The 16,679-nt window shown below is 43.5% G+C and overlaps 2 protein-coding genes across 7 annotated transcripts; both read right to left on the bottom strand.

Moving 5' to 3' along the window:
• Positions 1 to 1,503: 1,503 nt before the first annotated feature.
• Positions 1,504 to 13,217, bottom strand: PNLDC1 (PARN like, ribonuclease domain containing 1). Of its 6 annotated transcripts, none has more exons than XR_004356324.1 (19): positions 12,678 to 13,024; positions 12,506 to 12,563; positions 12,314 to 12,387; positions 11,341 to 11,374; positions 11,094 to 11,217; positions 10,363 to 10,451; positions 9,973 to 10,079; positions 8,501 to 8,580; positions 7,381 to 7,518; positions 6,698 to 6,767; positions 6,369 to 6,454; positions 6,065 to 6,120; positions 4,948 to 5,015; positions 4,049 to 4,102; positions 3,792 to 3,834; positions 3,137 to 3,253; positions 2,532 to 2,707; positions 2,265 to 2,363; positions 1,504 to 1,685 (listed from the first exon to the last, which is right to left on the bottom strand). XR_004356324.1 is itself a non-coding variant. In XM_032684055.1 (19 exons), exons 1-19 carry the CDS (start codon positions 13,170 to 13,172, stop codon positions 1,613 to 1,615), a joined length of 1,605 nt encoding a protein of 534 aa, XP_032539946.1. In that variant the 5' UTR covers positions 13,173 to 13,217; the 3' UTR covers positions 1,504 to 1,612. The 6 variants fall into 6 exon arrangements, 4 of the variants coding, with proteins under 4 accessions (XP_032539946.1, XP_032539945.1, XP_032539944.1 ...); XR_004356325.1 differs by having other exon boundaries at positions 3,171 to 3,253; positions 12,678 to 13,023; XM_032684055.1 differs by lacking the exon at positions 12,678 to 13,024 and adding an exon at positions 13,097 to 13,217 and having other exon boundaries at positions 3,154 to 3,253.
• Positions 13,218 to 14,039: 822 nt separating this feature from the next.
• MRPL18 (mitochondrial ribosomal protein L18) lies at positions 14,040 to 16,528 on the bottom strand. Its single transcript, XM_032682750.1, has 4 exons — positions 16,374 to 16,528; positions 15,755 to 15,935; positions 14,509 to 14,743; positions 14,040 to 14,247 (listed from the first exon to the last, which is right to left on the bottom strand). Exons 1-4 carry the CDS (start codon positions 16,429 to 16,431, stop codon positions 14,176 to 14,178), a joined length of 546 nt encoding a protein of 181 aa, XP_032538641.1. The 5' UTR covers positions 16,432 to 16,528; the 3' UTR covers positions 14,040 to 14,175.
• Between the last annotated feature and the right edge of the window lie 151 nt (positions 16,529 to 16,679).

A 16,679-nucleotide genomic window follows, 5' to 3' on the forward strand; every position in this document is an offset into this window, starting at 1 on the left:
TATTTGTCAGTGTGCTACTAAGAGAAGAAAGCAGGAGGAAGGGAACAAAATTTAATGACAGAACCAACAATTTCTTTGTTCCTTCAAAGTGCATGCTCCCTTCGATACTGCTGGGCTTCTCAGAACTAACAGAACCTCTAGCTTAATGATCCTCAGATTGTAAAGATTAGATGCAAGTGAGGCTTTGTCTCCCCCTGTTTAAGTAGCCAAATGAATCCAGACCCCAGAGAACAAGGGGTCTCAGAACAATGTTTCCCAGATAATAAGCCAAGAAGAGTGGTTTTATAGGAAAACACACGCTACTGCATGTAACACTCAGTGAATATTTTCCTAAATCTACGCAACAGACAGAGCTTGTGCTCTTCTTGACACAAGAGGGGTGTATAATGATTCTAAAAGACAATTAAACATTACAGAATAAACAGGGAGATACTTATACTGGTATTTGAAGGAACACTGACAAAACTCCATCACTTAAGAAGTTAAAAAAAGTCATCAAGAAGTCAGCTACTTATCTTGCCAGGAGCTTGTTTACGAAACAAGAGCTGTAAACCACGAACTGTGCAGAGCTCAAGAACCACATCCGAAGATGTGCTGTCCTGGTCTCCCAAGGAGTAGCAAAGCAACAGCCCCTCAGCAGCAGAGAGCATGTGATCCTTAGGCACACCACAGTGCCATGCTGCTGCCTTAAGGTCCCCTGTAGCAACTCCCACCTTACAGTCAATTCAAAGAAGGTTCTGCCTATTAGGTGATCACAGGCCCCATCCAATTAAATCTGACTAATGACATCTAGGGACCATTATTTGGAAACCCTGCATCAGCAGGTTGTTTTTAAGAAGAGAAGGAAATTAATAAGAAAAATCTCTGAAGACCAAAGTTCCTGAACTGACAAATATTCCAGCTATATCAACAGAAACTGATCCACAAAGCATGTCTTATGCTATTTTGGGTAAAGGACTGCTTATGTGCTGTGCACTAGAAGCAAACAGAAATGCGTGCTGACTCACCTGACCTGTGTATATTCTACAAACTGGAACCTGATAAATTCCGCTTAGCTGTGTCAATCCTCAGCTACATGGCTACTGAAAATACCACTGCACATGGCAACTGACAGCACTGCAATTTATTTACTAGTCCCCAGAATTCATCATGAGCCCTAAGAGTGGTTTCTCCATCAACTCTGCCCATTTTCATTTGGTAAACAGTGACATTTCCCCTGCTTTACAACTGAACCTAAAAATACCCTCTTTCATTTCATAACTTCCTGAACTTCATCAGAAATGTGTTTTATGCATCAAGTACAAGCACTGGGAACAAACTGGGGTTATGAATAGCTGTGAAGAACCAACAGAGGACTGAAGTAAATTAGGCATTGAAAGAATCATCTCCCTCTTGAACAGGGAATGATGCTTTGAACAGATTACAAAATATCACAAACTGGAAACAAACACATCCTCTTGAAAAATATATTTGCAAGAAAGCAATTCAAACAGTATTCATAGTTTTGAGGTTTGGTTTTTTTGCTCAGAGTTTATTGAATGAAATGAAACAAAACAGACAAATACAAGAAATAAGATCTGCACTCCTCATGTCTCATCTCCAAGGCAGTCCTTTAGAGTGAACAGCTAGGAGCTCCTCCAAGTACAAAGGCCAAGAGAGACCACAGTGCCACAATACCAGAGACTCTAAAAAGGGCAAGAATAATAAAATGCTGTTAGGCTACTTATATTAAGGGTTTAATTTTGGTCATATTAAGCCCTGAGATTCTTTTCCAAACCACGTCAGGCCAGAAATTCACCCTTCGTGAACATCACTGTCACCACCTCACAAGGAGAGTGCACTTGAATCTGGAAATCTCTCCCACTATCAAGCTTTCAGCTTGGCTGTAGGAAAAAAACCCCACATCCACCCCACCCCTGGGAGACTCTGCATCCCTCTCATCAAGCTTTTTAGAGATGGCACTACACTCACTAAGATAACCACCTGTCTGTTATGATATCACATACATAGTTGTGTGCTACTCATGGGGTAACATTCCCAGTTAACCTTCAATTCAATTTAAGATTCCAGTCCAGTCGCCCAGGGCTGAAAACTCCCAAGTAGCCACCCAGCAGTCAGCAAGCAAATCTGCTTCTGAGCCCCTCGCTCCCCTGAGGGGCTGGGGCAGGAGAACAAATGCGCAGCAGGCTGCTGCTGTGACAGGGCCTTGGACCCTGAAAAGAATGCTTCCCCCGCTCCCCATGCCTGTGCTTCCCGCAACTCACTGCAGCAGGCAGTTCACGCGCGGAGAGTGCCTCCAGTGGCGATAGACGGAAACCGGCAGGTGAGGGTGGTGTTTGTAATCCCGCAGGACGAGCCTGACGCTGCAATGAAAGCACATGTCTTGAGCTGTGGCTTGCAGGCTGCTTACAGCATCCCACATCTCAGGGCAGGAATCTCTATCTAAGAGCTGTCACAGCAGACAGAGGGTGGGATGAAGACTTGGATCAGAGGAGCAAAGGACAAAAAATTAAGACTTTCTGATCACTTACTGCTTGTATTTATTGGAGAGCAGAATGAACTGGTTCTTTGAAAGCCGTCTGACATCAAAGTGACAAAGACCTTTAAACTCCTGGTAAATCTGTCTCTCATTCAGGCCTGGCCAGCCTTGGACATGAACAACCAAGGCAGGGGGATGATGGCAGGGAGCATCTTCCCCAGAAAAATTCTGGAAAATATACAATATTGAGACATATCTGAATTCAGAAATACTACAGAAGCACTATGAATATCATCAGAAAATATGCAAAACGTGACAAGTAAATGACACAGCTGTATAATACAGCTGTTGGTGTAAAATTATTTTTCTTTTGTCCCAAGATTCATCAGTTATAAAAGCAAACTTCTTCATAATCACCATGGAGAAACCACCAGAGAAACAGCAACATAAACTGACTAGTGCCATCTTACAGAATAACAATAAGAAAACATTACGCTAAGCAGAAATTCAATTCATTTGCTGTTTCAAGAGGTCCATTGTGTCACTTGTATGATGACAATTTTCTGTCAAGGGGCTCCAGCACTGGTGGATTCTTCTCCTCTAATGAAGCCACCAACTAGGCTACTGACCTATGCACCCCATAAACTGGTCACAGACCTGAAATTCATACGCACAATGCTTGAAACACCACCTCGTATGAAATTCACTTGGTTCACGTGCTCAGCTAACACGGTGAGATACTGAGAGAAAGAAGGATGAGCCTCCACTGAATCCCTAAATCAAAAAACAGAACAGAACAAAGTTTTGTTTCTCCCCAGTGCTGCACTGCTGCACAGTGTTAAGCTCTTCAACCAGTGACAAAATAGGTATTTTAGATCTTGGCATCTCCTACAGATGTCAAAAAGCTGCAAGCAAAAGGAAGGGTTTTGAACAGTTGCCTCTTATGAAGTTAACTGAAGGCACTGATTCACAGAGGTTTCAAAAATGGAAACTAATGGAAAATTATTTGACCCTTACCCAAGTGAACTGAACTTGAGAGAGCTCATTCAAGAATAAAGAAGTCACAATGTCATTTCCCAACCTCTGAGCCATCGCATGGCCCCTGATTTCATTTTTAAAATGTCAGCTTTGACATAAATCTACTACTTTCAGATTTATAAAATAAAAATCTAATTAGAACATGACATTTCCAGTAACACTTTCTTTTATCCAAAAGGAAGGACAGCCTACAAAACAAAAAGTCAGCCAGAGCAAACGGATGACTGCTTTCCATAGGACCACCCATGTAACACAATTTTCTGTAAACACTTACTCTGTGGATCTGCACAGTAGCAAATGAGCTGACATCAGAAGAACTAGAAGGAATAATGAGGCGGCATTAGAACAAAGCTAAAGAAACATACCTAAAAAAAATAGAAAGCAAAAATTCACTAAAGTGCAGCTAAGTTACTAAGAGCAACAGACTGTATATAAACAAATATTTCTTAGTATCAAATAGAGCTACAGAGCAGGAAAGGAAATGCCAAGTCCCAATACAATCTCTGAAGGAGAGTTTAAGAAGCATTTTACCTGAACCACAGAGAAATGCATCATAGCCTGCCTCATGAGGAGATTCCTTCTCAGCTGTAAGTGTCCAACAAAATCAAAAAGCAGTAAACACATTTAGCATGCTTTGAAAACTGCGGCACTGCAGAATCCTAACATTCGTAAGATCTACTGTTCTGCAGGCGGTTTTTTCCCCCACCCTCAGCTGTTTCCTTCCTCACCTGAAAATTTTACACTCTGTAGAAAGTCTGTGCTTCTCTCATGCATTTTAAAACAGTATCAACAAAAAGGCAGCAATTACATTAATGTCTGAAAAGCTTAGCAAGATGCATGTGAAAAAATTAACTTCTATGAAGGTCTACATCAAACTGTGTTGTGTATGTCATTGATGGTATGGGAACTATTTCAAAACACAGGAGGCTCTGTGCTGCAGAGCTGCCAGGAGAAGACAGAAAACATCTGCCTCACAGCCAGTATCACACCACATACTGGACACAACCTCCTGCACGCACAGCACCACTAACCCTGCACACACAACAGCCACCAAGCTCCTCCTACTTTCCAGGACCTCCCTGTCATTAGCTCCCACTACTTTCCCTTCTAGGACAGCTGTTTCCCCACATCCCCTGCCCTTTCCAAGTGCTACTGACCCTCCACAGCCTCAAGTCAGGCTCAGCTCAACGTAATGTCTGTGCTCGCAGCATGATGCAAACCTGCCCTGCATTACCCTTGGCAGGTACCAGGGACATGCAGAACATGGCTTGGGAGCCCAGGCTTTGGATCTGGACAACAATGTGTATCAGCACCTCCGTGCAAATTCAGCTGACCCAGTTGCACTCACTCATACTTTGCATGCGGTCATCCACAGAGTAAAACAAACCTCTTTTATCTACCCAACTTTGAAGATTTGCTTAAGAACATACCGTATCTTGAGCAGTCACTTGCAAGAGCTATAACTGGCCACAGTGGATCTTTGGGATTTAGGCTGCTGCTGAAGACAAGTTGATATATAAGATTTTTGTCTTTCCTCAGTATATTAGAGACAAGTTCCTGTTCTCTAGTGACCTGTAGCTTCATTTCAGAAAAAGTTACTGAAGACTTTAAAAGGAACTTTGGTAGTATTCCATGAAAAGGCTAAAATGCTTACCTGAATAATATCTACCAGTTTTCTTCCTGAAAACTAACTCCTAAATACTTCTTCAGCTTCTTCCCTCACTCAAAACTTGTAACCAGCAAATCTTGTCTAATTGCATACATTAAAATATGAGCAGAACTAAAACTCCAAGGAAAGGGGTTGACTAGATGGTTCTATTTGAATGAGAAACCTTGAAGGATAAACAGACACCCACAGAATGACTGAAATAAAAGAAAGATCAAACAAGCATAAAAACTCTGAGAATCTGCAGTCTGAAACTGCTAAGAAACAAGCAAACAAAACCTCAGAATCCCATTACTGTTTTGATCAAATACTCATTTTGCATCTCCTTCTTGGGAGCAGGGGGTAAGGGGAAGCAGGCAAAATTTTGCTTTCCTTAGCAAAATTAACATAAAAAAAACTTAGCCACAAAAGAAGTGTCAAATAGGAGAAGTCTTTTACTACATCGGACTAAGCTCATGAGATATGGTACCTACTCATGTTCTCCAATTGAACATCGTATTTAGTTACTGCTTTGGGCTCAGAGCAGCCCTCTCTTAGGAGCAGGCATTTGAAATTAGGATGTATTTTCACCAAGAACTGAAACTTATTCATTTCAGAACATTTTAATTTTCAAGTTGCATGTACAGCTGTCTGCAAACCAAATTTGTGACCGATGAAGTAATGGTGATACAATATCAGAAGTGACTTACAACAAATAATTTACTACACAATTACTTTGTAAGAAAGAGGTGCATTTTTTGCTCTTGAATTTAGAAAGACAAGAAACCAATTGAAAAGCACTTGGGAGGAGAGAAAGTAAGAACATATGAAATGACTGACTTGGAAATATCTTTCCAAAGAAAACAGAGGGATTGCTGAAGGCTATATTGCCCACCACTTACCTGCACAAAACTGCATACACCTCTGAAAGACTAGATACTCGAGGAAACAGATAATTCTAGAAAAGAAGAATGTGTTAGAAAACTGACCAAGACAGACCTCATTAACTCACTCGGTAACTAACCTCAACAAGAGCTCAGTTACTTGGACTGATGATTCATTAAATAAGATCTAAAATTAGAACGTCCCAGGGCAACACTGAGAACTGGTTCCAATTCTGTAACCACAGCACACTGAGGAAAGATACCCTCTCTTATGGGTGAAAAACAAGCTTTAACTCCAAACTAAGAGACCTGTGCATCTCACCTTCTTCATAGATTTTGTTATAGTCTTGGTGTCTATGATGACAGGAAACAGGTTGTGAATGTTCCTTTTAAACTCCTCATAGCTTTCTGAAAGCAAAACACATGTGGAGAAAGGCATCATGAAACTGGGGACAAGCCAATGATATCACAGGTTCATAGGAAACAGAGGTGACGGCAGACAATGACGCACTGCTCCAGCAGCTGGGGCTCAGAAGAGCCAACTATCACTGCCACTTGTGGGTGTCTGGGGTGGCAAAAGGCTACTGTGCCTCCTGTTCCACCCCCACTGCAAAGGCAGCAGCCTGGGACAGCACCTATGTACAGCATTACCTGGAAGGGGCTTGTAGAACTTGTCATGAAGATGCATAAGGTCCATAAACATGTTGTGTCCCACCAGGGGCTACGGGAAGAACACAAACATAACAGCCCATTGGAGCACATTTCTGAAGAGAGCTCAGAGATAACCAACTTTAGGCAAGCCCAAAAGCTGTAACCCTTTCTTACAGCAGACAGATCCACACATGCTCACCCAAGAGTCATTCAGGCTGCAAGGCTCACAGGAAGACTACTGCTTCCAGGAAATCAGACTTGTGGATTTGAGGAGAGTATTTTTTTAGCAGCATTCTATTTTCAGTGGATCTAAGGAGCTAGGTGGATTTTCAGCTCAGCTGAACATTGGTAAAATGTTCCAGTCATCAGATGTATACACTTATTCACAAGGGCAGGGACAGTCTTTGCCTGCACATCACCCACAGTCTTCTGAAGCTGAAATCCATTCAATAAACTGCCTATAGAACATAAGAACTTCCACACAAAGTCAGAGCAATGGTCTACATGGTCCAACAAACTGGTCTGTCACCTGCTGAAAAGCATAACTTGCCCAAAAGGCAAGAATCTGCTCGGTTTTCTTAGATAGTGACTCACGTTGTGTAACACCAGGAATTTTTAAGACTGTATTTAACACAGCAAATTAAAAAGACATGGAAAATGAGAGTAGGGATAAGGCATTTTACCTTCTTGGCTTCAACAAGTATCTGGAAGAGGTTGGTGAAGCCCCGGGCAAACAGGAGAATGAGCTCCATCTGACAGGGGTCACAGGAAGAGTTCTCCAGAAGCTGACGATGCTGTGGACTCACTTTTTTCACCATTACCTGGAAAGAACACTCATTGGGTATCTCAGCCTGCCATGTTAGTTTTATGTACATTGTTTACAGGGGTTCAGTAATACTGAGGACAAGTTCAGCTTCAAGGCTGCAAAGGACAGAGAAACTGTACATCCCCTGGGATTTTGAGACTGTCTCACTTCTATATGGAAATCAGTGTTCCAGTAACTAAAGGGACCTGCTCTAAGGGTCTTTTATTAATGCTTCTCTTCTTAAGAGGAAGACCATTGGTAGGAACCACAGGGTTTTTCTGGAGCACAAACGAACATAGTTCAATTTAACTTGATAACAATATGGTAAGCTCATTGCATCAAAAACTCAGTAACAAACAGCTATCACACAAACTGAGTCCCCAAAGGCAATGTTTCAGATGAGAAGGCTTAGTAAATCTGACACGGTTGACATTGGTTATCAGACCAAAATAGGACTAATACAAAAAAAAAAAAAAAAAAAAGACTTCTGTAAACAACTTCTAAGCAACTGACTGGTATCACATTCATGCCATGGTTTGAGAAGTCCACAGCCATACGTTTAATACAGAAAATATTGCACCAAATGCTAAATAGCAGTAGCGAATAGCAAAACAGCAGATCATATAACAGAGAGTAAAAGTCTTCAAAGCAACTACGTGGCAAAAGTCAGCAAAGGAAAACCACAAAAAAGACTAAAACTGTACATTGTTGTGGAGGTATTGAAGAAAAAACCTAGTAAAGACACAGAGAGGGTCCCTCCAGAAGTGCCCCAAGGATAAGCATTCCAGTTCAATGTATTTTGTGGCTACCGAACAAATAGAAACCAGAGTTGCTCAGTTTTCTGTATACCTTTTCCCGGGATCCCACAATCAACATTCCCCAGAACATTGTCTTCTCTGCCTAGAGCCTATCATTAAAAGTACAAGCAACATTTCAGAATCCCTGTAAGAACGTCAGTCCTATCTGTCTAGACAGAAAGGTCCACATTTCCATCTTACCTTCTTGTTTCCAAGAGGCTCTGTCCAAACATTTTGGAGAGCCTGCCTCAGAACCAGCTGAACTTCAAGCACATGATAGTCTGCAACAAAAACAAAAGGAAAAAGAAAAAGGTAGTAAAAGCTTCAGAGGTGCAGACAACCCTCTAAGGAAAACACATTTTTCTAGACAGAAGGACTGACTAGGTGTTCCTTCTCCAGTGTATAGAAAACATTCTTGAACTATGATCCTGGTATGCTACCAAACACAATGACAGAAAGAAAACAAAACAAAACAATAAAGTAAAACAAAAACAACCAAAGCAAAACAAAAACACCAAACAAACAAAAATCCCACCAAAACCAAACAAAACCCACACCAAAAAAAATAAGTCAGTGAAAATTTCAGGCAAATAAGCTTTTGTAAGGACACAGAAGAAAGGATAAGACTAACTGAAAAGAGAGAAAGTCTATTCCTCTGAAGAAAAGACACTGTGGTTTTGGAAGGTTTCAGAGCAACAGAACCAGAAGCCAACCACACAAGAGACATACCAATGCATTTTCCCCTACAGTTGATAAGGAACTAACCCAGTTCTCTTCAGAGCAGCATTCAAAGAGACGCCTTAATCTGTCTTACTGCTTACTTAAATGTCTTGTGCTCACCATTGCCAGACTCTATTAGGTATCAGCACCATATCTACTACAGCTGACCAAGTAGATAAAAAACCAGCACAGTCCCCACCCCTTTTATTCCAAACTCTGCAGAAAAACATCAACAGACAAAGTCTTGAATACTCTCTGTCCTTCCTCAACTTTTCTGTATTTTATTCCCTGACCTAAAGGATTAATCTTTGGGTTCTGTGAGCAAACCTACAAATTATTCCCTGCTAAAATTCCTTGTCCTTCAACTTCTTCAAAACAGCACAGAAATTCCTCAACTCTGCTATACTGCTCTCAAAACCTAGCACAGGTGGTAAGTAGCCTGCTTATCCCCACTGGTATATGTGTCTCCATGGTGCTCTTTGCTGCTCGACATGAGAGGGCAACTGAAAGGTGACATGCCTTTCCTTTCTTCAGGGGGAAGAAAATAAACAAAAAACCAGATCACCCAGGGCTTAAAACAAGTCAAAGGTTACCCTGATTCAGAGCAACTACAAATTCTCCAGTTGCTACTCTGAAGAAGCACAAAATTACAACAAAGTAGTCAAGTACAACAAAGCATGCTCCAAGCACCGAGATATCCACTTCCACTTTGGAAAGACCCACCACCCCAACAGAGCAGAAAAGCAGAGTCCAGAGATGAACTCCTGACAGGAACTGAGGTGTAAACTTGGGTAAAGAGCTGTAAAGGCAGGATGGGCACTGCTGCTTTCCCTCTGAAGAGAGCAGTTTAAGAGAATGGGCAGCAAAGCACAGTAGCAGCCCCAGAGGTTCAAGAGAAGTGATGAAGCCACTCAGAGCCCACAGGTGCCTAAGGGAGGCACCCTGTTTCATACCACTCAGATCCTGCAGAATCATAGTCTCCTCTTCCTCTGCTACAGCTATCCAACAGGTCACTTCATCGATAACTTTCCTCAGCACATCCCTGTTCGCAGCACTAGTGCTGGATGAGGGGGAAAGAGGCAGTGTGAGAAATGCTCTTTACAGATGAAGCCTTGTGCCTTGCCGTGGGAATGCAAAAGCATCATTTTCCAACATTCACCCAATTCTCCACATTGTATCCTGTGATCTCAGTTTTGGTTCAGAGAGACCACAGCATGCTGGAACTCCTGGCACCAATGCATTCAGACCAACAGGCTTCAGTATTTCTACAAAACGTCATCTGAGTGAAGCTGAGCCGTCAACACAGTCAGTACTGAGGAGCCACCTCTCTGAATAGTGCTCACCTGCGGAATGTCCAGCTACCTGCTAAGAGATGCTGCCTAAATATCTTCTCCTGTACCTCATTCATGTATGGGATTCCGTCTTTGAGGAACTGAGGGGGGGAGAAAAATGCCAGGTTGATTATATTCCCTTGGATTTTCCTGCAGTACATTAGAGAATTAGCAGGTTAAGCAGGGCAAACAAACTGTAGGCGATCCATGTATGGAGGAAAGAAAAGGATTTTTGTCAACTGGAATAATTTTTTTTGCTCTGCTTTTACCTTTCCTTTAATAAGATACTTCCAAGTGTCAAGATACCAGATGCTTCCTGTCCAAAACTGCAAGCTAGTACTCTTATGGGATGACACGCTCTGAATTTTATGGGAAACGTGGCAATACATAAGACACAGGTAAACTGATACTTCCCCATGGCTTCATGGCTAGTAAAGCCACCCACGGGGGGGTCTGTTTAGTAACTTGTCAGCTCACCAGAGATAGGTGGGGTTTTGGGGTTTTTGTTTGTTTGTTTCTTGAGGCAGGAAAATCTGTCTTAAGCTGACAAAGATGTGGTTATTGCCTCTACATTGGTTCAGAAAAAACAGCACTCACTATCCCTGTTGATAACGAACTGCATGATGCATTTAGCAAGATGGTATTTACCCCAGAAACATAGTGTTTAGGGATACTAATCCTGATTTCTTCTGTAATTGCAGAGATTTTCTATCTTCTGGATTTTTGGCAGAGAGATTACATACCTTATTATAGTCAAAGCCATAATGAGACAGGAACTGAATGCTAGATGCAGAGAGGGTGAATTCGACATCCCTAACTCCCAGCATTGAGGGAAAGAGAAAAAAGTTGTATGAATGCACCACATACCTAAAATGAAAAGAAAAATATCTCTCAAAAATAACGACAAGAAATAACTCCCCGAAGGGGGACAATGTATAAAATCTCAACTGCACTGTCTTCATTATAACAGAAAACTGCTTTTCTACTTACTTGTTCGAATTTTCTTTTGAGAATATTGCCAGCCCTGTGAGAAAGAAACGTCCATTGAGATGGCAAAGTTTACCTGGATGCCTACAGATAGTGTGCAATTTGATAAGGGATGTCGGGAAGCCCTCATGAAGAACATGTTTTCCACTCACTAATGTCACAGTGCAAATCTTAACAGCAACTGCCAGGCCACTCCTCAGCTCCCTGAGAGCTGAACAAGGACAAGCCTTTACTGCTAAGTGGGAAAAGGAGTCAAGCCTGATTAAATAAAAAAGATTGAGCAATGGGCAAGAGGCGAGTTGGTGATCAAAGTCTCTAAGTATGCATGCAGAGATGGGGCTGTGGTCCAACTACACTACAAAAATGTTTGGAAGGAGATGGGCACCAGAGAGTACTGAAACATGGGTTTAACTTCTCAGGTTTTGGTTTTTTTCTGTTAATCCCTAAAAGGCACATTAACATCTTACATACCCTAAGGCTTTGAAAAAACATTTCAAATGATTTTGGAGCTTTCTTCTTGATTTCTTATTGGTTCTTAACTGTCAATGCCCTCCTCCACGGGCCCATTCTCATGTTGATTTTTTTGTTATTTTAGGAGTATCAGAAATAGTAGCCTTCATTTTCTTCTGATAGTCCCCTTACTCATGCACTATATCAAATGATATGGCTTTGAATAGGAGCTGCCATTATATGCTTCTTGCTTGCATCCTCTACTTTAAAAGCCCTGTATTTTTAACTGCAACCTTTAAATATAATCAACTTTAGACCAGTAAAAAGGATTCAGTCCACCTGACATTATTTAAAATATTAAAAAGTCGATAGTATTAAACATCAGAGAGTGGAAAAAAAAAACCCCAAACAAATGTCTCTGTACAAGTATATTAAGGCCAGAGCCACCTACAGGACCCACCTGTTAGCAAAAGGCTGGTTACCTGTAAGACCTCAAGAGATCACTTTGTGTCAGAGCAGCACTCACCAAGCTGAGTAACAGTGAAGCGCTGAACACTCTGCCTGATCTTCAGATACCGCTCCACAGGGGAATCAAACAGGCTAGGAACGAAACCAGAATTGGGGAGAGCGGACACATGAGGGTTTGTTACACACGGGTTGCTCTCTCACAGAGCTAGAGCAACAAGTCTCCCTCATGTTTCAAGTCCAACAGCTTTACCTGGGCTCGTTGCTTTGTGGGAAAGTTGAATACAAGCCAGTAAACTCCGTATCAAGGGCTGTTGAGGTGGAAAAAACACAAGAGAATTTGAAATTTGAGGCATGTACTTCACCAGCACCAGGACGGGGCTCTCTCAAACACTTCTCTCCACCGTAACCTCTCTCAGACCCACCAGCGGCAGGCTCAAAAGGCAACCAACTGCTGTGGGACTGAAGTCTCCAGCTCCCTGATCCCTGTGGCAGGATGAGGCAACGAGGCACGGCGACACACACGTCCCGCAGGAGGGGCTGGCCTCCGCCTGAGCAGTGTGTGTGCCCCCCAGCCCCATAACCTCCGGAGCCCCCAGCCCTCCGAGTCGAGGCCAGCATCTCGGCGAGGGCTCCCTTCCCAATCCCTGCTGCCAGTTTTAAACTCGGGGCCTCGGCGGCCGCTGTTTCTTCGCACAGCAGCGCCATTACCCGCTGCAATACACCTCAGTGCTCGCGCCCCTACACCGGACAAGGCTAAGCCGCGCCCCTCCCCAGGCGAGCGGCGGCCGAGGGCACGGCTCAGAGCGGGCGGGAGAGCGGGCGGGACGCCCCCGGGGCTCACCCACGAAGGCGGCGCGGCGGATGCGGCGCCTGAGGCGCGGCAGGAGCCGGGCGAAGCCCTCCGCGCCCACCTCCATCGCGGGCTCCCCGCAGCCCCGGCCACCGCGCCTGCGTGCCCGCCACTGCCCCGCGCGGCGGGTCTCCTTCTCCGGAACTAATGGGAAAGGCAGGATCGCGGCAGGTTCGAGGATAATCCGAGCGGCGGGAACAAAGGAGGGGAGTGTTTTTTTAAGAATCACGTCAGTTGAACTCTGAGGGTTTAGTACTGATGCCAGAACCGGGTCGGGCTCACGCCGCTCGCTGCTAAACCCCGGCACACACCCGTGGCGTTTATTTCTCCTTTCCCAGAGCCTACAGACACGTAGCAGCAAGGCACAGCACCAGGACGCAGGTACGGGAGTTGCACTGGCCAAGGCTGGCCTCTCTGAACCAGGTGCTGCTTGACAGAGGGGTTCACATACCCTGAGCACACTCAATGCCGATCACCTGCCAGAGGCACTGACAGCATCAGTCTGTGGACAAGCAGCAGGCAGCCACAGGAGACAATCGGGCTTCTTACTCCCTACAGATGGTATTTGTTCAGCTTTCCTCCTACGCCTATAGGGTTAAGCAGCTACAATGTCAGTGTTGCAGGAAACCTACAAGGATGAGTTAGGGGAATTCCATCATTTTTACCAAGATTAGCCCATAACACTTTATTACAGTTCTCAACATTCATATAATGACTACATTTTGCTAAATTAGACTGGCAGCATACAGGGATCAAATATCAAAGCATTTCCAGAGTTCAGGTTAGAACAAACAAAATCAAATATCAAAAATAAAATATACCTTAAAATTGTTGAATTATGAAGTAAATTCTGTCAACCTATCAGGCTGACCTATGATAAATTTATTCTAGCCTTAAAGGTGATGATCATTTTAGAATCAAGAATATGACACAGTTTTGCCCATTTAAAAGTATTTTATTATAAGATGACACATTCCAATTTTTTCCAGCTCTGGTCCTTCACTGTGCTAATACACAGACTTAAAGAAGTGATCATTTTTCCTTGGAAAGTCTTCCTAGAAGTCTCCATTTTACCGATAGATTCTTCGTGGCTCGCGCAGAACAACACCACCCTCCTCCATTGCTTTTTCAAATTCCTGAATCTTGTTTAAAAGATAGAGACATGAATAAATACAAAGAAAAGCCATCAGTACTGAAATATCAGTGAGGACATGTTAGGTGGAGGGCAGCTTTACAGCCTCACGGAAGCATACTACCAGGAACTGCAGCTTGTCAAAGCTGCCTTTTTGAGTGTTGCAAAGAGGGACTGTCAAACCACATGAAGAAAATTAAGAGTGACGGGATGTAAAATTAATGCCTAAAAAGGAAAAAAGAGACAAAGGAATAAGGAGATGGGTACTTGCCGAGTCACAACGATATTCCCAGGGGATAATGGCTTTAAAGTTCACAAAGTTGATTCCTGCTTCCAAACAGCGCTGTGCCATTACACGGCCAAGGTTTTTGCATGCAGCTACTCCCTTGGGACTGTACAAGTGTCTTTTTATGGCCCACTCTTGGGTGGAGGCAGATACCACAACATCCCCATTGGAGCGCTCAACAAAGGCTTCTATATAATGCTGTGTCCGCTCAAGCCGCAATCTAAGTGCAGGAAAGAAATAACACGGGATTATGATGTCTTTTCCAGAGAACACATTCATATGCTCAGATTACTCCCTTTGTAAAATAAAACTGAATGTACTAGCATGATATTATATTACATTGCATTATATTATATTATATGTAGGGTTTTGCTTATTAGGACAGAGATAAGAATCATATTACTAGTTGACAAGAGTGAAATTCCAAGAGCAACTTTTCATCAGTTACTCAGGTCCTACGTTGCCTCAGACCAGCACGCACTCCAAACCAAGCACTGTACACTTGCACAGTGTGGAACAGGTACATATGAGCTAGATGAGGAGAACTGCTCCAGCAGAAAAGGAGCTTTAGGGCTGCTGTACACTCTCTTAGAGGCTTGTGCTGCCAGAGCAGGTAAGAAATTGTTGAGATCTGCAAGTTGTCAGAGAAAACATCATAAATCTCTACACATAACTACACAGTGTTTATTAGGACCAACTATTTTTTATTGCACTGAGGCAATTACCAGATTTCCTAGTGTGAACGAACTGAATGTGGATCTCTCCTCAAGAACAAAATAATGATTTTGAAACCCTAGCTTAAAATGAACTTATTTTCTAGAGGACAAGCAAATAAAAAACAAACCAACCCAACCAAGCAACCAAACCCTTTCCACCCCAAAACCCCACAAAAGAAAAAACCCAGACAATTATGTTGTCTCAAATAAAACAATGAAGTTCGTCAGCACAGAACTCAGAGAATCCTGAGTTAGAAAGCAGTTGCTTAAGCAATATTACTGCTGCCTTAATAAGAGATGGAAAGATCTTCACTGCACGTGCTGAGCTTCATGTGATGCTAGTCTGCTTTTTTTAACACAGAGATACCTGCTCGTTAATAAACACGAGCATGATAACTGATGCATCAACCCAGAAAACACATTTTGAATAGTTTCCACCTGGTGGGTTTATGGGGTTTGTTTTGTTTTTTTTTTCTTTTGGAGTCTTCATTGCTGCTGGTGACTTTCTGACTCACCTATGCCAGAACTCACGCTTTGGCCATGTTGTCTTCCAGCCACGCTCCTTCCTAGCCAGGGCCAACTGCTCCAAGTTACGAGGATTTCTGTTAGTGAAGTCTGGGGCAACAACCTCATTTTCGCTAGTGTCCACTTTGGTCTCAGTTTTGAGACCGGCTGTTGTTGATGCAAAATGAAGACCTTGGGGGGAGAGCCGGGAAAAATACCACACAGGTTAAAAAAAAAATGTAGTGCAAACAGTAGAATGAATACAGTACAGAATGATACAGCTTGTAAAAGTCAGCAGGGCAAAATCAGGTTTGTTTGTTTTTTTTTTAAACACACCTAACAGATGTATAACAAGACCTCAACCTGTTCCTCCAACTTATGAGGTGAACTGCTAGTATATAAACGCTGTTTCAAAACTCATATATAAAATATTATAAACTCACACGTGACTAGGAGATCCCTAGGACCAAGGCTTTACAAAATACTGGAAACGAATTACACAAGGAACCAATGACAGCGGTACCAAATAAAAAAGTATAATATTTAATTCCTTGGCACAGCAGCACCGCCAAGACGCCCCGGGAGCGTTCCCCCGCCGGGAGCAGCCGGCACGGCGACCCGTGAGCTTACCCGCTGCCCGGAGCCGGCCGGCCGCCAGCAGCAGGCGGCTGGGGCCGCTCAGCGCCATGAGGAGCCGGCGCCTCCACAGCCCCGGGCGGCGTCACCTCTGCTCCCTCCGCTCACGGACACCTGGGCGCCGCCATGAGCGTGGGGCGGCACTTCCCGCGGAAGCGGCCGCGAGAATTCCACCCGACGCGGGCGGGGTCAGGCGGAAGCAGCGAGCGCCGGCTGAGCGCCGCTTCCAATGCAAACGCCCCGGGGAACTGTGCTATAGTTTCAGTCACGTCTCACAGAATAGGGCAGAAAACACTTACC

The sequence above is a fragment of the Chiroxiphia lanceolata genome, chromosome 3 (assembly GCF_009829145.1).
Source record: "Chiroxiphia lanceolata isolate bChiLan1 chromosome 3, bChiLan1.pri, whole genome shotgun sequence".
Classification (NCBI taxonomy): Eukaryota; Metazoa; Chordata; class Aves; order Passeriformes; family Pipridae; genus Chiroxiphia; species Chiroxiphia lanceolata.

What these genes read in the sequence shown, in the direction of transcription:
- MRPL18 (XM_032682750.1), bottom strand. Translation starts at nt 16,431, where the DNA reads ATGGCGCTGAGCGGCCCCAGCCGCCTGCTGCTGGCGGCCGGCCGGCTC. An exon ending in CGGCCGGCTCCGGGCAGCGG is followed by an intron (nt 15,936 to 16,373) that starts GTAAGCTCACGG and finishes TCTCCCCCCAAG; the next exon opens with GTCTTCATTTTGCATCAACA. An exon ending in AAGCGTGAGTTCTGGCATAG is followed by an intron (nt 14,744 to 15,754) that starts GTGAGTCAGAAA and finishes TCCTGCACTTAG; the next exon opens with ATTGCGGCTTGAGCGGACAC.
- PNLDC1 (XM_032684053.1), bottom strand. Translation starts at nt 12,960, where the DNA reads ATGGCGCTGCTGTGCGAAGAAACAGCGGCCGCCGAGGCCCCGAGTTTA. An exon ending in GCCTTTTGAGCCTGCCGCTG is followed by an intron (nt 12,564 to 12,677) that starts GTGGGTCTGAGA and finishes CCACCTCAACAG; the next exon opens with CCCTTGATACGGAGTTTACT. An exon ending in GGTAGCTGGACATTCCGCAG is followed by an intron (nt 10,080 to 10,362) that starts GTGAGCACTATT and finishes CCCCTCATCCAG; the next exon opens with CACTAGTGCTGCGAACAGGG.